The sequence below is a fragment of the Cyphomyrmex costatus genome, unplaced genomic scaffold (assembly GCF_001594065.2).
Source record: "Cyphomyrmex costatus isolate MS0001 unplaced genomic scaffold, Ccosl1.0 scaffold526, whole genome shotgun sequence".
Classification (NCBI taxonomy): Eukaryota; Metazoa; Arthropoda; class Insecta; order Hymenoptera; family Formicidae; genus Cyphomyrmex; species Cyphomyrmex costatus.
This window is the reverse complement of record NW_017279491.1, coordinates 367020-392125: the sequence shown is the minus strand read 5'-3', so window position 1 is coordinate 392125 and position 25106 is coordinate 367020. Positions and strand designations below refer to the sequence as shown.

General features: G+C 32.6%; 1 protein-coding gene across 3 annotated transcripts; it reads right to left on the bottom strand.

The window, feature by feature from the left end:
* Positions 1-330: 330 nt before the first annotated feature.
* On the bottom strand, positions 331-24022 carry Ncc69 (sodium chloride cotransporter 69). Of its 3 annotated transcripts, none has more exons than XM_018546226.1 (18): positions 23797-24022; positions 16189-16676; positions 7808-7967; positions 7635-7730; positions 6992-7183; positions 6562-6738; positions 5504-5643; positions 4904-5206; positions 4425-4650; positions 4184-4305; positions 3971-4106; positions 3678-3889; positions 3356-3597; positions 3118-3263; positions 1730-2054; positions 1461-1636; positions 1272-1380; positions 331-745 (listed from the first exon to the last, which is right to left on the bottom strand). In XM_018546226.1, exons 2-18 carry the CDS (start codon positions 16459-16461, stop codon positions 610-612), a joined length of 3171 nt encoding a protein of 1056 aa, XP_018401728.1. In that variant the 5' UTR covers positions 16462-16676; positions 23797-24022; the 3' UTR covers positions 331-609. The 3 variants fall into 3 exon arrangements, with proteins under 3 accessions (XP_018401728.1, XP_018401730.1, XP_018401729.1); XM_018546228.1 differs by having other exon boundaries at positions 1473-1636; XM_018546227.1 differs by lacking the exon at positions 23797-24022 and adding an exon at positions 18647-18666.
* Between the last annotated feature and the right edge of the window lie 1084 nt (positions 24023-25106).

Here is a 25106-nt window from a genome sequence, read left to right as displayed (position 1 = left end):
AAAAAAGAGATAATTGGTCTTTTTATTATTAAATATACATATAGGTGCAATTTTATAAGTCACCGATACAAATGTTGCAGAAATTCTTTGAATTCCTTTGTATATAAAACACAGTATTATTTAAGATAAGGCACAAAAAGTTTGCATACAAAAACGATAAAATAATGCTTCAAATTATAATTATCACTTTACTTTAGATATTTATAAAATGTTGATTGTGTGATCTTTATACATTTCAAGAAACTGTCCAGATTTTTCGGAATCTAGAGATATTTTTCAGTCATTAAGAAAAATAATATATTCTTATTACATAACTGAATTTTTTTCCAGAGATTATTCATTATAGGTACATTTTTCAATAGTGCTTCATTCACAAGCGTATGTGTTCCTACATATAATAATAAAGGCTCATCATCATCAGCTTGTCTCTATTACATATATACATATATCACTGGATGTTTCGTTCTGCCATGGTCGAATCAATTTTTTCTATGTATACAGATGATTAAGTCTTTCTTTTCACTTGTAATACTGCGATATCGCCACCTATTGTGACGTATTCTATAGCTTTGTAAATACAATATCTCGTCAATCAGTTTCACATTAATATTATGAATAAAACGTTAAAACTGACGTATGATTGCCTCGGACCAGTAAAAACGGCGGCATGTCGCGTGTAAGTGTTTCTAGCCACGCCATGTAAAGAGGCGCTGATACAGCACCTTTCCGAGGCATCGGTAATGTCCTATAAATCAATCAATATTAATGAAAAAACAATCCGTCTTATAAAGAAACACAATCAAGTATCCTTCGATTTTCACAAGCTTTAGATATGTTAATGTGTAATAGGTGTAGACTGTACATTCTCTGATTTTAACATCTGTGCTTCTTGTGTTCACAATGTTAAAATCTTGGATGAAGAAAAAATTAACTAATCACGTTGATGAAATGATCGAAATTGTTTAAATACGATTCATTAATTCTTTCTCCATCCGAAATCTCGGAGTGATTTTTAACATTGTAGACACAAGGCTTTAGAAAGAATTGAATCATATAAGTGTATCTCTATCTCTCTTCAAATCGATACATTAGAGAGCACAATATGATTCAAAATACGTCACTCTTCTTTACTTATAAAAAAAATACAAGTTTCTCATTTTTATCTATCTATTTTGACTTTTATCTATCTATTCGAAACTTATTAAAATTGGAGGAATATTTGATTGTGTGCTACCTTGTCAACATAAAAATTTATGACAAATATTACTTACATAACGACTAAGTTGGCTTCCATAGAATTTTCAAGTAATAATTCACGCAAACGAAGATGTCTATTGGTTTTTTCTTTCATCGCCATAAGTTCCGAATCTTTAATAACATCTAAAAAAAAGATTGTTATATGGTATACATCGATAGAAAAAGTAGCTTATTAGTTTCATTTTATACTACTCATAGAATACATTTGAAATTACTCATATCATCGTCGTCAGAATTTTTCGAATCGGTTGATTCCTGAAAGTCGGCTATTAACGAATCAAAGAACGTCTTTGTACCAGTTTGTGCTGGCTTCGAGATATCCGGTATAACTTTTAGTGCAGAATAGTCTATCCGGAATTTCGACAGGAGACTTGCCATACTACAAAAAAAATTAATATTAATATCACCAAAAAAAAAATTATTTTACGTAATTATTTCTAGAAAAAACTCATCGTCAAAAATTGATACTTGCTTCCTTTGTTCATACTCCAATTCAGAGTTCTTGTTAGAAAGTGCGAATACTCTCAATTTGCTGTTAGACCAATTACGTCTGTTACTGATAATGTAGGGTAACAGAAGCGTTAGACCACCGTCATCATACAACCACCACACATCAATAGTACCCTTTTTATGTTTCCGTTGAAACTTCGTTACTACATTAAGTATATTTGTGATTGGTACTATATTTGGTCGATTTTCGCGTTGCTCCTCGGAAGATGGATTAGGATATTCGTTAATTGTTTTTGAACGTCTCGGTGCAGGACTGCCAGGGATTGATATGTCAGATGTGCTACTAGCTGTAATAATTATAATTTATTAAGCATCACTCCAGAAAAAGATATATTATACACTATCGCTCACAAATTTGGAGTACTCTATAGTTTTTATACAAAAACACTATTCTTTACAGATAAATTATTTTATTAATATCGATTTTTTTGTGAATGTATATTCTTGGAAAAAATTTATTATTGAAATAACATAAACTTTATATATATAAACTAATAACATAAACTTTGTATATTTACAATATTAATGGGTGTACAACTTTGTTTTACAGGTATAAATTTATACCTGTTTTTACAGGTATAAATTTATACCTGTAAAAACGGCGGGAACAAAGTTGTACACCCATAATAAAATTGTTTTTCTTTTTTTCAAAAATTAGAGATATTCTAGACTTTTGAGCAGTAGTGTATCATGCAACAACTAATACGTCAGATATATTAGATATATATTAGAAAATAAGAAAATTTAATAATTTGGAAAATAAAAGAGCTCAGAGCCAGTAAAGTACGATAAACATTTTAATCGCAAATAACATTACGTTATCAAACATGGTCGGGAACAGTTCTTTACTTTATTTGCAATGTTGCGTTTAGAAATAAATCTTACCATGAAGTTGATCATCGATATTTTATTAACTGAATCTCTACATAAGATTCGTATCTTTACCGAATTCAAAAACAAATTTGATTATTTTATACTACGATGTTAATATCGATATCCTATTAACTGAATCTCTACATAAGATTCTTTACTGTATTTAAAAATAAATTAGATTATTTTTATTTATTGACACACAACCTTATGACACATGACAAGAAGATATGTTTATACTTATAGATTTTAATAATTTTGCGATTATAACTAAAATATTACTGTATCATTGAAAATGATCCGATCGAAACGTTTGATAGATTATTTTTGAATTTAAATTTGTAAAAATTATTATATTCGTGTAACTCTTGTATATACGTAAGTAACCATCAATTTTATTTGCGATTAAAATATTTATCATACTTTACTGGCTCTGAGCCCTTTTATTTTCCAAAAGAAAATTTAATTTTTGTCAAAAACCTTGGCTAAGCTGCGAGAAACTTTGATTGCCCGGTATCGAAGTAGGCGCAAGTCTCTTTTGATCTTCGATATCTCCGATCGCACTGCTATCTAAGCCTTCTTGAAGTCGAAGAAGCACCACTGCTATATGCATATCTAGAGCTTTACTATAAGATACAGGAAAAGTTTTTTCTATTTTAAATTATCTAAAGTGTGAGACACACACACATACAGAGACAGAGAGAAAGAGAGGACTTACTGCATGACATTGAAATACATATTCAAATTTTCTCGAGGACAAGTAGCCCAATCTTGCTTGTAACCCATTAGCAGGATATTGGGCCTCATTTTTCCAAGTCCAGCAGCTTGTAAGAGCGAAGTAGCACCGTCTTGAAAATTCGAACTGTCTACCAGTGAGTAAAACGCCTTGATCTTGTTCGCCCTGAGCCAAGAAGAACAGTTCTGCACCATGCTGTTGCGCGTTTTGTATGATATGGGTGTCTGAAGAACATAAATATAAGTTATATTATCTGTTGAATAGGTACAGCAAATCGGCAAAAATAGAAACAATGATATGGCACCTCAATGATATGACCACAAATAAATAAACTCTGATGTTTAGTAATATGATGAGCGAAATCGACAAGAGATGATCTCGCGTTGGGCGCGCCAGTAAGAACCAAGAGTTGCGGTCTGTAATTTTTCACATGCTCTTCAACCCGATCCAGTTGTTGCACCGCAGTTAACGCGTTATTGTAAGTCTGGGCTTGTGTAGTTGAGCCCCAATTTACATCTGTAATATATTTTCATAAAGAGTACAGTGTATTGAAAAAAGCAGCGTTAAATAAAGATAAATTTTTATTGTGTGAATTACCAGGTTTTCTGTATGAGACTACTAAATATAGTGCTAAGACTACGCATAATGTTATTAGAGCCGTCCACCATGAGATCAGAAACATCACAGAAACGCAAAGAATAGCACCAGCGAGACTGAGCCACATATTATAATACTAAAAAAAAGGAATGAAATAATATAAAAGAGTAAAAATAATATTGTCATAGATATTACATTTTTTCGCTATAATACCTTGAAAGTTGGTCGCCACCCGATCGGCTTAGCCAAGGAAGCATGGAACGTACTGAAATTGATAAGAGTATAGGCAGCCAAGAAAAAGTTCGAAATTAGCGGCGCAATCGCATTCAATTCACCTGAAAAAAATTGAAATATGTATATGTGCTTGTATATATATATATATATATATATATAAAAGAAACAAATTTTTCGGTGTATATATATATACATATACATGTATAAAATTATCACTTACCTATTAAAATAAAAGCGACAGCGATAATGAAAGTAAGTAAATAACCGCGAATCGGCTCCTTATCTTTCTCTCCACTAAACCACGCAATTCCTGGATATAGTTTGTCAAGGCATAGAGCTTGAAATACTTTCGGCGCTGAAACTAGCGATGCTAAGGCACTTGAAATTGTTGCCGCGAAACAACCGGCATAGATAATAGGTCCAAAACCAGAAACTAATTGTATCACCTAGAAATAATCAATAGTATCATTTGCTTATTTCAGTTTTTTCGTATAATATTATTTCTTAATAATTGATAATTACTATTCATTATCTACTATAGTCTTTAATATCAATGATCGTCCAAATTTAACACGTAACTCTTATTTTTATTTAATTAATATCTTCAGAGATTAGTCTTATTTGTAAATAATAATTTATAATTAATTTATAATTTGTAAATAATAATAATAATAATTTATAATTTATAATTTTATGCACCTCGAAGCTATTGTGGGTGCCATATTTGCATCCTGCGGTACAGTTAAAATCCGTTCCATATATACTCCAGGATGTACGAGTGATATTCTCGATAACTGTACTGTTTTCGATCGCAGTGTCATTGTCTGCACTAGACATCGACAGAGCCAAAAGAGAGCTATTGTACGTCGTCCATAAATCAGTAACGTTGCCGGTCGCGTCTCGCATAACGGTACCGCCGACCATAATCGCCATCATCAAATATGACAATGACGTCAGTAAAATCGCGAGTAGTGTGCCTTTCGGTATCGCTATTTGTGGATCCTTTCAAATTAAAAATAAGATTAAAAAATGACACGAAACTTTCGCGTTGACATCACATAAAATATTATACTTGTAGATTTCAGTAATTATAATCAAGTAAAAATTGAAAATAATAAATAATTTTTTTTATCACTCATCGATGGAGGAAACAATTTATGACAGTATAGAAGATAATTTTATGGAATATGTAAACTAATAAATAATTAAATAGACAATAACTGCGTAAATTATATAATAAGGTAAGCATTAATTATAGATATTTTAATAATTTCTCATAGACGAAAAAGACTAAATCACCTTCAGGTCACCGGATATATTCGCACCTGCCAGAATACCTGTTGCCGCTGGGAAGAAAATGGCCAAGACTGAAAAGAAATTATGTTCCACGCCTTCGCTGTATCTATAGTTCGGATAAAAATTTTCCTTGAACAGCTCGGCTATAAATCACAAATTAATGAAAAAATTAATATAATAAAATTAATTCAATATCCATGACTTCTCATAATTACTATATTTTCGAATCGCCTCCGCCTTCCATTGTCCCCCTCACCTCACCTCATCACGCGCGGTTCAAATGCCGCACGACGCTCGAGCGACATTTGATCTGCGCGCGGGGCGGAAGACGGAAGCGACTCGAAAATCGGCCGAAAGTTACATACTTTATGTATTGTATGTTCACTTTGTACTGGTACCTTTAATTAATAATATATCAGTTACTTTTCATGATATTATATTATTATTAGATAAAAAGGTTTAAATTTTTTAGTATCCTTTTTTGAACATGGCTTGAACTTTTCATTTTCATGATATGATTTTTTTCGGATATCATTTACTTTTTAGAGTACAAATATATCACAAATATATAAAAAAATGATTTAAAAATATTATATAACGAAAGGAGTGAAATACGGCGAAAGAGAGGGGTGGTGGGGGAGGGGGAGAGAAGGGGGAGGGGGTGCGGTGGGTCGAAGATGGTGGAGGTGTGACTGAAAGATGAGAGGGGATGTTAGAAAGTTTTAATACGGCCTTGAATGCGGACAGAGAAAAAGAAGAAGAAGAAGACGTTCCTTAATTTTTCATTAAAATTATCACTTTTCGACCGCTTGTATCTCCAGAACGGCTCGACCGATTAAACAATTTTTTGGTTCAAATTACTCGTGGAGATGCCGCCTTTCAGGACATACAACGTTCGATTCAAATTTTTTTATATTTTAGTAGTTATGCACTTCCCAAAAATGGACTTTGGTGGCTCTGGATAAGAGACTTGTAGTGTCTTTCAGTTTTTGAACATGGCCGGAGACACTACCGCGTCTCCTGATGGAAAGAGTATATACGTGAAAAAGTGTTGCAATTACCATTATAACCAACGAATCCTTGAGCCCTCTCCAAATCACTCTTAGGGCCCACGAAAGTGCCAATCATAAAATCGCCAATAGCCATGAGAAGAATTATTAGCAAAAATATTTGGGCCTTTGACTCCCATTCTAAGCCGATTATAACAATTATCAGGAGTACGACTATCGTTATGCAGCCTATAAAATCAGTAAATGTAATTCGCATCGCTCTCAACATGATTTTAAAGCAAGAATTAAAAGAAGACTTAAAAGCGATATAATTAAATTAATTGCAACTTCAATTAACGACACAATAACTACAGAAAATAACGTCAGTGTTTAAATATACAAGTAATTGTTATATGTATATTAAAATTTACACGAGAATATTATTTAATCAAAATTATTATATTTTTTTATCTTTGCTATGGATTTATATAAACGTTTAGACCTATAATCCTGATATCCGTGGTCGCACAGTCGACTATGCAGGCCTTGAAAGGGCGGAGACAATCCACCAAGCTTTCACAAAAGCCGACTACATACATGGAACAGGCGACAGCGTTTGCTAGAGAAAATATAAGACCTATAGATCCGCCAAACTCAGGTCCCAATGACCTGGAAATCATATAATAAGTTCCACCTGTAAAAAGAAAAAAGATGCACATTTCGATTAACTGAGCCATCAAATCAACGCGAAAATTTATCGAGTCAGTTTACATGTGTGCAAACAATTATAAAAATATCCATTAGCTTGATACAAATTAGCTTGGTACAGTCACATAAAAGAATTTATAAAAAATGCAGTTAAATTTCGTTACCGTTACCCAAAAAATGTAACTCGTTACCGTTACAGTTACCAAAAAAAGAAAGTAACGCAGTTACCAGTAAAGTTACCAAAAAAGTAACTTGTAACTGTAACTTCGTTACAAGTAACGAGTTACTTCCATTCCCTGTTTATATGAAAGATAACAAAAAATTCATATTATATTTAAAAAATCATACAATTATAAGGAATGATATTTTTTACTTATTCTTTTTTTATTTCCAATGTCGTAGATATATGGTTCTGTTATTTAGTGCATAATATGTACCTCCTTTGATAAGACCGTTGGTACTAATTGCTGACATCGACAAGGATGTAATCGTCGTGACTACCGTCGTCGTGAGAATTAGCAACACACTCTGGCCTGGCACAACATCGACAACATTAAAATCTCAGAAAGCCAATGAATCGAGAGATATAATTCAATAAAATGAAACTTACCCACTCCGGTCTGCGCTACGACCCAGGAGAGTCGTAGAAAAAGCATTACTCCCCAGATATTGAGAAGACATCGCATCAGTACTCCTTGAATCCATCCGAACTTCACTCCTGACGCCATGGATTTCAGTTGTGGAACAGTTAATGTATGCGAGCCAGGACCCTGAAAATAAATCGTTCGATAAACAATATTTCTATTCAATTCTCATAGATGACATCAAGATAATTCAGTAAATGTTTTTATATTATTATTTGAGCATTGCACAATTCTTGTAATTAAGATCAATGCTCCGACTGGCTGAGCGCTGTATTCCTGTTCTTCCCTAAAATTTCTTTAGATAAACTTCCCAAAACGTTGCACTCTTTGATTGTATGCCATCAAAGATGACTACTTTTCTATGCACATCACATATAAGTATCGCACAATTGCGTCTATAAAATACGATAGGTAATTATGCGAGGAATTATGCATCGTGTCATTGAGATAATGTCTTCATCAATTCGATAGGATAATCGACGTACCGAGAGACTTCAAGGACGACTCTAAATGAATCCAAACGATTTGTTGTAGATGAAGAGGCGGCGATTTTGCGTTTTACCGAGCAGTCGGTAAGATTCGTCGAGCGGATTAGAGATTTAGAGGCGATTATCGAAGGCATTGAGATGACTCCGGTTTCGAGGAAGGATTCGCCACACGGCCAATGAAGTTTTAACGATTTATGTAAGACGAGCCTCGTATAGCCGGCTTTATGTCTGCAATATACCGTAACGTCCGATGTGGCGGAACCTTTCATAAACCTTTCACACATGAGATCCCTCAATTAGAAAAAAAATTGGAAATATCCTGAAACATTATCTGAGAAACGAGAGAGAGAGATTAAGTCTTTTAGGATTTTTACAATATAAGTCTTATCTAAGCTTTAAGTCTTAAGCCGTAAGAAATTAACCGATCATAGTCGATTATTTTTCTCACATGTGACTGTGATTAGTTTTTTTACGGCTTATGACTTAAAACTTAAGTAATGGCATTATTGTAGGAAACTTCTTTGTTCTCTCTCTCTTCATGGAAAAAAATTTATGTCTTATGACATATGTTTGATTACTGACAATCGATTAATAATTTCCGGGTAAAGTGAGCCTTGCTGAAACATTTACAGAGGTCTTGGAAGTGAATGAGTAATCGAAGAATCAAATCAAATCGAAATCTTCAAAATATACCAATACAAACATGGTTTAAATAAATGCCACAGAGAAATGTAGTAATTCGTTTGCGTATTAAAAATTTACATCATCACATGAGTGATTAGTAATAAGAACTAGATCATCAATTATTGTCAATTCGATTTTGATTGGATTGCAACTCGTCCTCTTAGAGACTTAAAATCCTCTCTATCTCAGACAATTAATTCATTCCTTGATTTCCATTTCACTCTCGAATATCTTGCATCAAACTGGGGTATAATAGTATAATGAGATAAGTCTTGCACATTTCCATAAAATCGATCTTGCAAAATTCTATCTTCTATTCATATTTATCTCTATTCTGGATTTGATAATTCACCAAATCTCATTATTATGTAACCGGTTATTTCTTTTATTTCCATATAAACTCTTATAAAAAAAGTATAAATATAAAGAGGGTGCAACAAGCCAAGTAAATTAAATCTTGTAAAAAATATGACTCTACTTTAAAAAATAGATAAACTTTAAAAACAAGTAATAGTAAAAACAAATTTTACTTTTTTTTAAATAAATTACATCAATATCTTTCTTTTTTTTACATGAAAGTTTCTTATTACATATATTATCGCAAATAATAATTATTCAATTATAAACATACAAAAATTTTTTACTCCGGAGATTACACACGGTATTCTCATTACAGTATTCTATTTTGACAAAACCGAATCTGATTTTCCATCGATAAAAAAATTGTGATATAATGAAACGCGCGAATTCGATTTTAGGAAGTCAAAATATATAAAAATACCATGGTCTAATTCGATCAAACATTAAATTTTATTTTGTATGGCTATGTTTAAAAATCTCATTGCGTATTTTTCGTAATTTTATGAGAAGCTGGTGTAAGTCTAGTTACTCATTTCTGAGATTCTTAAGCCCATTCTGCAATCGCGTAAACGTAGTTATAAGTGGCTGTAGTTGTAAGAATTGACAGTCGAACATTTTCTTCGTATTTGACTGTGATTGGTTAATTTGTACAACTATAACTATTTACAACTACGCTTACGTAATTGTAGAATGGCTTTTAAAGAGTTGACCAAAACCTACAAAGGCGCGCTACTGAAACTTTTTAATCAAACATTTATATGCAATACATTACACGCATTGGACACACATAAAGAAACGTAAATTTACGACGGTATACGATATAGGAAGAATGAAAGTCGTCTATAGTCGTCTATATATAGGTGATTATTTTTTTTATATGTTCTTTTGTGCAAGCTCGTATCTTCCACTACGACATACCACGAGTATGTCCAAATAACACGTTTATCTGTCAAAGACTCATGATTTATTCGGAGTACGCTTTTTGTTGAGTCCATTAACATCTCTGTATCGAGCAGCAAATATAAATGCATCGAAATAAACGCGTCAATTGATCGTCAAAACCATAGATAGCACAGAAAAATTAATTTGAGAAAAAAAATATAAGAAAGATTTGATAGTCTAATCTTTTAGCACTTTTATATGTATCCTTTTTACATCAATTTTATCAATTTTACTTTCATAAAATACAAGAAAATATTTTTAACCTTTAAATTTTACATTTAAATTTTTGCGAATTCACACCAGCAAAAATATTCACAAAATTTTCCATAAAAAACACATATTTTTACTTATTTTTGCTCTGCATCTTTATAATAAAATTAACGTCAAAGACGTAAAAACCAAATTCGCATGTGGATGTTACGGTTGCACGGTCGGGGTGTAGAATCTGAGGGTTAAAAATTTGAATAGAAATTTTGTCTCTTCGAGCATAATAAATCCAACTTGGATCGATAGCCGATCTCTCAATTACGATTGTAAAATATGGTCATTGAAATTTTGTATATTTTTTTGCTCATTTAGCATAATTATAGTTGCAATTCTGCAAATTTTTTAAAACGATGGGCGTTACAAGATTTAAACCAAAAAAATTTTTTCTTTTACATGCACGCAAATTCAACATGTGTCAAGCTATTTAAACGATATAGTAGTTATTAAGAATCAATGTCGCATATAAATAGTAATAAACGATTGACATAAAGACAAATAAAGCTATTTGGTCTCATTGAATGCGGGATGTGAATATAGACCAATTCAGATCGGTTTAATTTATATTAAATTCTTGTTAAAGTATTACTGTTTTTTTTTTTTATAAAAAATACGTCTAAATGTTTGCAAAAGTATTCTTCCTTCTAAATCTGTCAAATTTGCCTCATTTTCTCAAACACAATTAACACTTAACATAACAATGGTATTTAACACGCTATATGTAGTGCAGGTAATCAACTTCTTTTATTTGTATTACATTGAGCCACGGTCTAGAAAGAAGCAGAGAATTGCTAATTGCAACCAATTAACAACATCAGCCTGACCCGAAAAATGATATCACATGACGAGACATGTGAGAGAAATGTCGCTCAATTATCAACAGTCCAATTATAACAAAGACTCGTGACATAAATTCGTTTGTCTAATTACCGCGATATCTATCGACGTAGTACGTGATAAATGGACCTATTTAATCTTCCAAGTGTCACACTTCTAGATCTTTCAAAGGGATTGATTCCTCGTACGGGAATTACGTCGTCTTAGCGCGTAGTACGAGTTGATGAGACTGTCTCGGGGTATTTGTCATCATCTCGAACGACGAAGTTTAATTGCACAAGGGAACGTGACGGGTCCTCACTTTGACCCAAGAGTTATTCTGCAGCGAGTCATATGATTTCATATGCGCGGTGGTAATCCACGTCTAAAAAATTTCCTCACTCGCATTTATGAAGTATGACTAACGGCGCAACATCTGTTGCACAGATAATTTGACTTAACACGTTGAACTTGATACTTTCTATATGTACATATTTGTTGCATTGCTTCACATCATCTTAACACCAAATTTTAATATCAGATATGTTATGTCATAGTCAAATGATAAATATAAAATAATATATGTATTTTATAATTCATTAAAGAGATATTAACATAATATATTTTAGCAACAAATAATGTAATCTAATATATCTGAAAAAATATCATTAAAGAGTTTGCCACCTAATGTATAAGAGAAATTAAAAGAAGCCGCTATATTTAGGTGGTAAACTGACCATAATACCATCTTCTTTTCTAATATCATATGTATGCTTAGTGTGAAGAATATCAATATTTCATCTCGAGCGCGCGAAGCATACATATAGTCATTTACGCTCTGATTACACACATTTAAAATATCTTGATCGATATTCTCTTTTTCCTGCATTATAAATATTTTCTACTTTTTTTATTAATAAAATATTTTGTTTTCTTTTCAGTAAAATACATTTTATAACATATGTAGGTACTAGAGTTATAAGATTTTAGAATTTGCACATGTATTTTCCGACCTCTTCTTGGTATAAGACGTTTCATCGATATTTATGCCGTGCAGAGCGCGAGTCATGATCTACGTGACGCTTTTTCTGAATTTGTTTAAATATACATATACACTAATTCTCCGTGACCCAGTATGCAATCATGTCATTCCTTCACGTGAGCGGTCAACCGTGTTTTATCCCCTTTCTCTTTAGTCTCCTCTCGAACTATTTAAATAACCTTTCGATTCTGCACGTGTAAAATCTACAAAATGAGAAAATCCTTTTTCATTTTCGTCCTGTTCAATTGAATTTGTTATATCAAACAACTGGTGTCTAATATATTTTTTTATAAATTAGTATAAATAGTATGATTTAAATAATTTAAATTTCAATAATTTAAATAATATGTGTAGAAGAGCTACAAGCCAGATATCAAGTAATAAATTATTTAATAATTTTGAAAACATTTCACATAAAACAAGAAATCGAAAGTCACATAGAATTAAAAAATTTTTGTAAACAATAATTATAATAACATAAATGACCTAAGCGAGGTCAAAACGTCTGTTTATAATTGTTATATTTTATAATTTATATTTTAGTATATATATTTATCTAACTTTTGTTTGCGTTTATGTTATTTTTTATAATTATTGTTTATAAAAATTTTTTAATTCTATGTGACTTTCGATTTCTTGTTTTATGTAAAATGTTTTCAAAATTATTAAATAATTTATTACTTGATATCTGGCTCGTAGCCCTTCTACACATATTATTTATATTTTTTTATCGTTTGCACGATATATATAAATCCTACAAAATTGCAATTGTGAGAGTATTAATTATTTTGAAAAATTAGAATGCTTTTTTTCGAAATTTAAAAAATAATATGCGTTAATGGAACCATTATTTTTCGCAACGGTGCAAATATTAATCGTGTGTAAACGTCAAATAGATAAAGTTTGCATTATTTTTACCTCGTAAGAATTTTAATTGCTGAGTAAATAAAAATTCGTACGGGCATTGCCCGGCGGAAATGAAATCGAACATTACCAAACGATTCGACCGCGTACTTCTATTTGAAGTATCACAAGGACAATCAGCATTCGCTTCACGCTTGGATAACGTTTTTGGACGTATCAGACTGATTCATTGTTGAAAAAGAACGTAAATGAGTCTACTGAATAATTTTTTCGTATTCGTATATTAATTCACTCGAATGCAGCACATTATAATTGCAATCATTGCTACATCGTGCTACATTAACGCCTACATCAACATTTAGAATTAGAGAATAAGTCTTTCAAATATCCAAATTACACGAAAAAAATATGAATAAATTATTGGGAAACAAAGATATAAATTTTAATAAATTAAAAAAAATATTTATCACATAAATATTTGAAAAAAAAACATTACATCCAATAATAAATGACAAAGACAGTTTGGTATACGTAATTAAGATTAAGTCAGAGATTAGACTTGTTTGAATTGAGTAAGCACTATGTAACTGCAATTAATGCAACATCCGTCATATATCTAAAATAATACTCCTAAAATATAAATTATGTGCTCGAAAGTAGTCATTGCAAATATTTGATTTCGCGGTGCACCAGTGTTACACCGCTTGATAACGGTGCTCGTGGCATCGTAAAGTCGTGCCGTCGTCGACGAATCGTCACGTCAAGGCAATAAAAATTCAGTGTTACGTTCCATATTTACGTTCGCGGTATCGCGTTTTCCACTCCCGTTTGAACGGGAGAGATAAATAAACCAAGAACTTTTCCGCCTGAACTTTTGCCAACGTGGATACGTCACCACGAGACGGAATCTCGGCGCCACGCTTGCGTTCAACGGCGGATTAATTGCACAATTAACAATCTCTGCAATTGCACGATGATTTACGAATCATTTGAGCGAACGTAATTAATACCGCGTGTTGACCACGCTGGCAGAAAAGAGCATGTGCTGAGCTATTATGTTACACGCTCTGTGTATGCGTTATATCCACTAATCGCTATACGTGGTACAATCCTAGAAAAAAGATATCAGTGACAATATTTGCGAAAAAAACAAGAAACTTCTACATAACGAAAATTTTAATCGCGCGATCAATCATAAGTGAGATTTTATACAGGAAAACCGATTATATTATTACACTAATTAAGATAATTACCAATTTTTCGTAAAAAAGCAAAAAAGACATTTAAAAAATTCAATATTATCATAATTAAATTTGAATATATAAACATTTTTTAAATAATTGTTAATGAAACACATAAACAATATCATATTGTTATATTTAAATAACTAATAACATTTAATGTACAACACCACACATGAAATAACAACAAAAATTACGTCAAGAGAGAGTTACAAGATCATATTTTATTCTTTAAAATTACTTTTAAAATACTTTTCTATCGAATGTATTTTATACTGAATATATATTTTATAAATAATATCGGGGTTTTTAAATAAAAAATTGTAAAAATTCTTTACATATTAATTGAAAATTCTATTTTACATTTATATTTACACAAGGCGGAATAATCATGTTCTCAATTTGGAACAAAATTTGGAACGCGTCGTAAAGTGGGACGAAGAGATAAAATTTGGAACTGTCCCCCCTAATTTGGGACGGTTAATCGCTAATTGTAAGTAATACACGCTTTCTTGGGCTATCTTTTGGAGCACGTATCTAGAAACATGCTGCGGCTGCAATCATCCGCGATACTAAACATAGGTATATTATGCAGCCCGCATGTAAGATTTCTGTTTAATTTTAGATATTCATTCTATATACGAGAGAACGGGGTCGTAGATAAAAAGTAAAAAAATCGGATGAATGTCAGAATTACGCGTGTCGCGTCTCTGCCACTCGAGAACGCGTGTATTATCTTCAAGGATTCGTTCGACATATGTACTGACGTGATAGATTCGCTGTTTTTATCTCGTGCCGTTTATGATCGTACATGCCTATGTATAATATGTATATATACGTGCCTCTGCTTTTTGCCGCAGCATCACGGCTTAATAAGCTTTCCACGTAAAAGCTTTCTTACATTTCTCGTTTTCGCAATCCTTCTGAGAAATTCATTATTCATCGTAAAAAGAAATATTAATTTTTGTACATATTACATTAATGAACGAACGATCATAAATTATACCACACGCAACATGCGAACTTTCCTCGCAATGTGTCACTCGTTATCGTTGAGTATTGAGCTTATCGGCAATGTCTCGCTACGCTTCATTATTATACCGTAATCACGTGGAATATTAACATTTCTCGCAATCTCTTCACTTTATCGTCATCGCATAACACGTCTCGTTGAATAAAATTTTAGACGATATCATAATATGCCGCAGCATATCATACGACACTCTCGCAAATGTTTACTTCCTTCGCGTAGATAACTCAATCTATCTTATACGTGAAAAGTAGTAATTGTATAATACAAACTGTACAACAAAGGGATATTGCTATCGCACATTAATTTCATCCAAAATTTTATGCTTTAACCTCGTATGAAATGTTCATCTATATCAATTGCGTTTATATTTAAAAATAATCCAGCGAAATGTTATCTTGATATGCGGGAAATATATTAAAAATATGGAGATTTCAACAAATATGGAGAATCAAGATATTTCTGATAAAACATTAAATTGTCAATATATATTTTTATAATTAAAAAAGATTCTGCACATTATACTGAATGTTTCCGACATATTTTATCAATGACAAAAGAGTGTTGAATTCATGCGACAACAATGTTGCCTTTGGAGTGGTCATTAAGGCCTCACCTTATTGAGAAGAGTGGGATTGTGCAACTCGTCTAAGGAGGGTCTGTGGGCCGCTTGGATGCTCATGATGTTCCTGTAATTGTCTAGTCTGGGCAAGGCCTCCCTGGTCATGTATCTGAGGGACGACTTCTTGGTCTCTTGCTCGCCCAGAAGACTGGCACGACCTTCGAGACTGTCGACCCGATTTACGTGGAATCTCGTTCTCCTCAATGGATTCAATTCCACCGTCTCCGAATCGGTATCACCGCCGTTTATCCCGTTTTCGTGCGCCATGTTTCTGCTGCTTTTTCTTTTAGCACACTTCTTCCTTTCCCTCTGCTCGCACAGTGGCTTGTGTTAGAAGTTACACTGCGATTTGGTAGCTTCGAAGACCGAGTGGCCGCGTGTACAATGGTCGATCAAACGGCAATCTAATTTCTCTCCAGTTTCCTCTTCGGGAATTTATCGATTTGCCAAGGTAGCTATCCGATAACATCCGATGCGGTCACCTGTCGACAATCATTATTTAAATGTTTTTATATTTCAGTATTCTCCCATTTTCTATTAGAAAAATCTAGACATCGCGTTTTAGCACATTAACATTATGATTGCGTTAAATAAAAGACGTTTTACATAACTTTAAAATGTTATTTTACAAGATACACTTTAACTATCAATTATATATTATGCACAACAAATTCTATCTATTAATTAGAAAACAGTATGCTTTGGAACATAACGGTGTTAGATAACATTTTAAATTAATATATATCGATTAGATACCACATAATTAAGATAATTAAAGACAAAAATGAAATACTATATGCCGCGCCTATTAAAATTGGAACCTGCAGCTCATTCGACTTAACATAACCGGTTTGATAAAGTTTAATCAAATATGCTTTGGTCTCACGTGAGACGCTTGTGTCTATATTAATTCCATATTTAAAAATCCATCGAAATATAGTATTTCAACGCGCGAAAAATACTAAAATTAGGGAGATCTCAGCGATGCTAATAATGGACGATCAAGATATTTCTCACAATACATTAAAATGACAATTTTAACTACGTACGTGAACAACGCAATCTTAAAATAAAGTTTCTCGAAATAACCCATGTATAAAAGAATCACAAAAATAAATTAAAATTATCTGACTATTAATAATTGTTTCTAACGATAAGTTATCAATAAAAATTGATTGCTACTGCAAATTATATTCGAGCACATATATAGAATCAGTATACGAACTCTTGCGATCAGCAATCTGCGCTCCAAAAGTTTATTTTTTTATGAAATTAAATTCTTTCCTAAGAAGAGAAATTTTTCTAAGAAGTCCGAAACGAAACAACTTGAAAGATTCAAGGTGAACAGACACATAGAGTCCTTTCGTTGGCCTTGTCGACCTCGCGATAATTAAGTGAGAAGCTCGTGGGTGTGCCAATTATTAAATTACCCTTGCCCCGAACATCGTTTCATGCGCGATTATCTCTAGTCCCTGGTGGGTTTAATACACGAGTTCGTCTAATTACCGAACAAATAGACCGTTTGGATACGATCGTTTTCCGTATCTGTGACACATACATCGTCTCGCCTAGTTCCCACGCGGATACACGTGTGACAGCGCTTTCCGGCAATCAGACTCTTATCGAATCATTGTAGCGATTATATACGAAACCGGTAATACTGTCGTCCTTAATTATGATACAACGATCTACGCCATATGCAATCTTTGTACAAACCCGAAGTGCTTCTCAATTAACCTGAACGGTATGAATTATTTTCAACTGACCTTCTAACAAATCTCTTTTCTCAAGAATATACTCTCATGACATAAAAGAGATAATACGAATGGAATGTGTAAATATTATGCAATTATAGCTAGAAAATTTCTTAATTTTTATTTCATTTTTGTTATGTATTGGAACTAGACGTTCTAATTAGAGCTTAAACAATGATAAAATTATCTTCCTTTTCTTGTAACTTAAGATAAATTAACGTATATATATATACCATAATTTTATATTTTTATATTAACCAAACATTTAATATTTTTTATCGTATACAATATAATGTTATATAATATAATAGTATACAATATCAAAAAATAGACATTAAGTGTTTCACCAATGTAAAAAAATTAATTTTCAATTATAAACATTTTTTTATTATATAACTATATTACATATATCAGATATATTGTATAATAATTTTATTAATTTTTCGTGATTAATATATAATAATATTAATGATATATGACATTAAGTTCACCAATGTAAAAATAAGAAATTGTATTAATTTATCTGAAATTACACGAAAATGGAGGTAATTTTATGTGAAACAGAAAATAATATTTTATTATACATATATATATATATATAAATTACTATATGTATATAACATATATTATATTTCTAATGAATTCAGACTTCATACTCTCATCTATATAAAAACAATTATATACACTATACTACTCACATAATTCACTACAAATTGTTTCGCTGCAAGACACGAGGTCGACTGACGACGCCGATCGACGATAACGTACCGCCGATACTTATTCCACGTATGCGTCAACTTACACACGAGTGCGGTTAATTAATTCGACGAGCCTTCGGTGACATTTCAATTTAATCCATCGCATACGAGGATGCGGCCGCGACGTAAGCGTCGACGTAATCGCTCTTTTCCATCGTGCCAATCGCGCCGATTGTTTGTGCCGCGCCAATGGGACCGTATGAAAGTCACGACCGTATCTTAATAATTATTAGTAACTAAGCAAACAACGCCAGAGCAAGCAATCTCCGAATGCGCAAGATCGAATTGTTTGTCTTCCTTAAATGACTCTCTTTGATATCGCCAACAATCGCGTTGAATATCATCGCGATTTTAAGATCGCCGCGGCGCCCGCAAGACACGAATCAGTTCAAGATAAGTCATTGGCAATTTTCTTGTAGAATATATAATACATCGAGAAAAAAATCAACGAACGTGGTACAAAAGAAAACGAATGTTAAAAGAATTATGACGACGCCGCGACGCCTGATGAGTTCATTATATTGAATCGCGCGATCAAATTTCTGGTATATATACGCTTTTAAATTATATCTCAGGCAGTCTTAAGTTTTAAGATTCTTTTTCCTGTGATTCTGCAAGCTTAATGAGTGATTTTCTAATAAAACTCCTTTATGATATTATATTATCCTATACCGAAAATCCTTAGAAAACAAATTTTCGAATCGAACACAATTAAATTAATCAAAGTTTGATTGTCGCTCTTATAATTTTTCTAAGCCGATCTCTTAAATGCCTTTTTTTAATATTTAATATAATATTTCTATACTCAATTCTGTGACGGAATAAAAAAATGGACAGGAATCCATATAGGGTTACAATCGGTTAGTACTGGGCCAGTATTGACTGCCATAGTTCAGGTATTGATGCAGTACTGGTAAACTACTGGTCCAATACTGGTTAAGTACTGGATGATAACTTGGTCCAGTACTGGCAGATAGTATTGACTCAATTATTTTAGCCAGTCATTTGTCAGTTATGGCCCAAAACTTTACAAGTCATTTATCAGTTAGTCGTTTGTCAGTGATGGTCCAATACTGCTTGATAGAACCTTGACTGTCGCAGTTGACAATCGTATAGCGTTGGTTTCATTGTAACTGCTGACGACTCTATATGGTTCAAACTTATAGTTCTTTGTTAAAATTGAAAAATTGCTGATCATTTTCTTGACGAAATAATCTTCTTATGGTACTCTTACAATCACGAATTATGGCCAGCAATGATACCTATCCTAATCATCGCATTACGAGTGGCATCCACGATTTTCAAATAGCGACGATTTTCAAATTATCACCGTCTGGTACAGCGATAGGCAATGAATGTTTAATGTCCTTTCGTATTTCTTAGGAATGTACACATAACCTTGATCAGTTTGAAGATGACGTTCTGAAAATGTTATCCTGAATTACGATGATATTTCCGATAATAGAATTTTAAAACTCCTTTTAAAGTCTACATATCCTGACCTCGGATATTTAGACAAATGATATAAAAGCGAGAAAATACATAAATATAATGAATTCTTGCAAAAGAAATATAAATATTAAAATATAAATATTTTTCAATAAAACAATATTTGCAGCAGTTAATAGAACACACTTGTAAACTATATCGAAAGTCTCTTTTTATTTCGAAATAGAATAAAATTATATTTAGTTTTTATTTCTGTTGTCATACGACATTCATGTTTATTTTTTCGTAGGACTAATTCAATTTTATATGGTTATTTATCGATTATAAAAATACAATCAATCAATTGTAAATGTTGTTTTATTAAAAAATATTTTAATATATAGCTTGCAGAAATTTTCTTTATACTGATACATAAATTTTCTTGCTTCTAAAGAATATATAGTATATGCCATTATATTACCAAAAATCTTTGATTAATCAGCAATAATTTGTAATTTTGCTTCGCTTTTCAACTTAAGTTTCATCATATTTCATCGCAAAAAAAGTTACCGTTTAACAATCTATTGATTTAATTAAGTCTCCTTCGTAAAAAATTTTGATTAATATGACATAACTGAATATCAATTCCACTAAGGAGAGTGATATAAATCTATTTTTAATTTATTTACACACAGATTTAAATTTATTTTTAATCGACAATAATTGTATTGTTTTTTGTATCACTTCGCTAACTTTAGTTTCATCTGATTAAAAAAAAAAGATATTCTTTAACAATATAATACATTAATGATCGGTCTCCATTTCGCGTAAAGGTTTTAAAGCATAACCGAATATCAACTCCGCTGAAGAGTGGTTTAAACCGGTTTACATTCAGGTTCAAATTTACATTTAATTGATAGAGATCTGTATTAAACCGCCGCTGGATCGCGTGAACTTATTCTGGATGGTCTCGGTTCAAATTTTGAATAAAGACCAGTTTACGATGAGCTCAACAGATGCGTTATTATTCAACGCGTTTATTATTATTCTTTAACCGTTAACTGATGTTTCAGTCAACTGCTTTAGCACCAAGAAATGCAAAATCGCAAAAAGAAGAGCGGATTATTACAAAAAAAATTGCAAAAAAAAATTAAATTTAAATGTTCCGTGAAATAAAGCATCAACATGCAGCCTGCGATGTTATTCGATGATCACATCGCGACGTTAGCAGGACCATTTATGTATAAACACTTGTGAAACAATGCGATCTGGACAATGGACTTCCTGGAGTTTCCGGCACATCCTGATCGAGACTACCATTCTATCCTTTCCGAAGAAGATGACCCAACGCTGAAGTTGCGCTATTTTTAGCGGTTCTATAAGTAAAACAACTATTCGCAATTGGAATTGTAAACTTTCGTGCAAACGCGACCCCGTGCCATGTGGCCCTCCCGTCTGTCCTCAAGTTCGTTTTTTTCATTTTTTATAGCAATACTTATCACGAGCAGCAAAGCGTAACGAGCATCATCAGCTGGCATCAGAATTACTAAAACCTATGGGGGTTTTCATTGACGCGATCCTATACTCGTAACTGTCTATTAAGTACATTTTGATACCATATGATAAATTAGTTTATTTATCGGAACGAATAGATATTTTAATCCTTTGTATATAAATCATTGTTGTCACGAGATTGTATTATTTTATGCCGGAGAAACGAGATAAAATATTTTAGAACCTATTAGGACGCAAATTATATTTTTCGTTATATAATTTTGAAATTATAATCAAGAAAATATTCTTTGTCAAAGATAACTGTTACTTAAAGAAAAAAAAAGTAAATCGAATCATTACTTTTCTTAGCAATAGAATATTTTTATGTATGTAAATATTGATTAAAAGTCTTAATATAAAATAAATTAACTGTCAGACTCTCAGGTTATAGGAAAGATCCAGAAAAAAATCGAATGCAAATTGTTCAAAATTAGATACTTATTCAAGAATATTTTTATGCGATAATTTATTGTGTCTTCGAAGGATTGAATTAACGTTCGATCATTAATGAAAATTGATTCTAAAAAATTAAGTTTACATTGGGGATTTATCAATAACTGGAAAGTTAAAAAATTTTATACCGAGGTTTCTCTCTTTCTATCTTTCTGTAGAAAGAGAGAGAAGTTGAACGTTCAAAGAACTCGATGGAATCTGCTCTATTCTTGGCCATCGCTGCCACTTTTTGCTTCCTATCGCATCATTTCCCATTACTTAAGATACGAATCGCGCTTATCCCAGCGATTCGACCGCAAAATTTCTAGTAGTGATAACTTTGAACGTCGACTCCCTCTATATATTCCTATCAAACTTATATGTGTTTCTATAATGCTCATTTCTACCAATATAATTTAATTTTGATTTGGTTTAACTAACTCTTCATCCTTTTTCTATAATAGTTTTAAATATTGGAAAAAGATGAAAAACAAGTGTTGAAATTTAAGTTAATCTATATTGACAGAAATAAGAAATGGACATAAAAGTTGCCTTGTGGAACAGACAAGACAGAAGAGACGGACGTGGACTTTTAAAAATCGTCAGCGCGCTTAGCAACGCCAACTGATCGCGAACGGTGCTGTGGCCTTTATTGTGAATGCAAACGTTTCCATACAGGGTCGGTGCGAGACAAACAGTGTCGCCGTTTTTGAATTTTTCACGTAATAATACAGGCAGTATTTAAAAAAGTAATAATATTCCGTTTTAGTAATATTTAGTTAAAATTTAATATAAATCTCTTCCCTATCCTAAAGAAACTTCCAGATCAATTTACACATTATTAAGAACATTATTAATCTAGAAAGTCTGAAGGAGCACGTGTAAACGCGCGTAATTTTTGTCTACAAATATAACAGAGATGTTTCTCTCAATAAAGAATAATTTTTCGGACGAACTGTCGTCTATAATAATCAATACTACCCTGAGAGAAAAATGTTCGGTATTTGTATGGCTATAATTGCATAGTAAAATAATTCATGATTAAGAGTTTTATTTTTATAATTACTACTGCTGTATAAATATTAAATAGTAACAACAATTATATGTAATATAATGATTTTTATCAATGACAGGATGATTCTGTCAACAAAGATTTCGGGCAAACTGTTTATTCATCTGTAATAATGAATATTATCATGAGAAAAAAGTATTTAGTATTTGTGACTGTATTCGGACTGGTCGTTAGTATTCTAAAAAATTAAGGCTTGTCAGAAAAGAGTTGAAGGAAAAATTTTGTTTTTTCCTTCAATAATAAAAATAAGTAGCCGGCCCTGTACTTCCACGCGTTTGTCTCGCACGCGACCGGCTCGTTTATCGCAGACAGCTTGTCCACTCTGGCGAAATCGAGGAACCGCATTCTCATGGTTCTCATCGAGCATCCGACGCTAAATGCGACCGGTCCAGACTGGTCATTCGTCTTCTTTTCTGTCATCTCTGAACACGACTTTTCCCATGTTTTACTGTTAAAACTTATAGACAAAACAAAAAAGAAATGTCTTCTGCTAAAAGCGGAGAAGCTAAAGAAAGTAAGGCATATTTATAAAATAAAATTCAAGATTGAGGACCATATTTAGTGTTAAACGCGTAACGGTAAAATCACTCTTTAATCTGTTCACCTTCTCGTTCGTTAAATTCACCCTCCTGCAGACAAGGGATTCTTTCAATCGTTAAGTCTTCAGCTTCCCCATAACCCTGCAGAGATTTATCTCGATCCTATTGGAATAAATGTCTTTCTCGTATGCTCTATCCAGCTAGGCGGCTTCTTAAAAACCCGATCATCGTGACGAAAACGACAGAACACTTGATAGCCTTTTACGGTGTTCCTTTACAACCGGACCGGCACAAATCGGCAAGGTGAACAGGGTCGACACTTAACACGTGTGCTTCGGTGCGCGTGTATCGACGTATATTCGTGTGAATGAGAGATAGACAAGTGCGCGCGCGTGCACGCCAGAGCCAGACGTTGCGAACACGTGCTGCTCGCTCGTGTCACACGCAAGTGAACAGTGGGGAGAGAGACTCCGACGTGTCTGAACCACACGAAATCCCGATTCTTACTGACAGACCGGACTGTTGCAGAAATCCCCTTCACCTCGCGATACTCGGCTCGCTCCGATGCATGAACGAGAATCGGCGGACCGGCACACCACGGCACACCACGGCACACCATGAGCATACGCACCGACGCCAACCGACGCAACGTCACCGGTGCAGTATTGTATCGCGCAAGCATTGCACCCTCTCTCGCAAATGTAGCTTCTGAAATACGAATTGTAATTTTACATTATCTTGATATACATATGTCCTACTTACCCGTGTTCATACATGTATATATAATATCTATAGAAATTTATCTCTTGATGTTCTGTAGTTAATAAAATAATTTATAGAGTATCTAAAGGTGTGTGTATATGTGTATACATATCAGATAGATATATACAGGGAGGGCCATTTAAAACAGGTCACCTGAATAACTCGCTTGTTTTTGACAATAGAAGAAAAAGTGTCAAACAAAAGTTGCTTGGTTTCGAGGGGCACATAATGTGATGTCAATAATTGTTTTTTTGGTGGAGGCGCTAAAAAGATATGAAGGTCACCTCCACTTTTTTAAATGGAATTATGTAATTTTTTTTAGATTACGTAATTCCTCGAATTATTTTGCATATAAAAGTGTTAAGGTAGAGATACCAAAAAACCAATAGTATTTTCGAGATATTTTACACTTTATTTTGATACATATTGACACAAAATGTTAAATAACTCGTAAACTGTTGACTTTTTGATTATCGTACCTTAATACTTTTGTGAACAGAATAATGAAATAAATCAAATGGTGTAAAGAAAACACATAGTTGCGTATTTAAAAAATTATCCATTTTGTATACATATTTTTTTTAAAGCAACTATGTGTTTTCTTTACACCATT

Coding starts and splice junctions, on each gene's coding strand:
- Ncc69 (XM_018546226.1), bottom strand. CDS start 16,461: ATGGCGCACGAAAACGGGATAAACGGCGGTGATACCGATTCGGAGACG. Junction 3,598..3,677: donor TTTGTGGTCATATCATTGAG/GTGCCATATCAT, acceptor TATGTTCTTCAG/ACACCCATATCATACAAAAC. Junction 1,381..1,460: donor TGATATGAGTAATTTCAAAT/GTATTCTATGAG, acceptor TCTTTTTTTTAG/ATGTTATTAAAGATTCGGAA.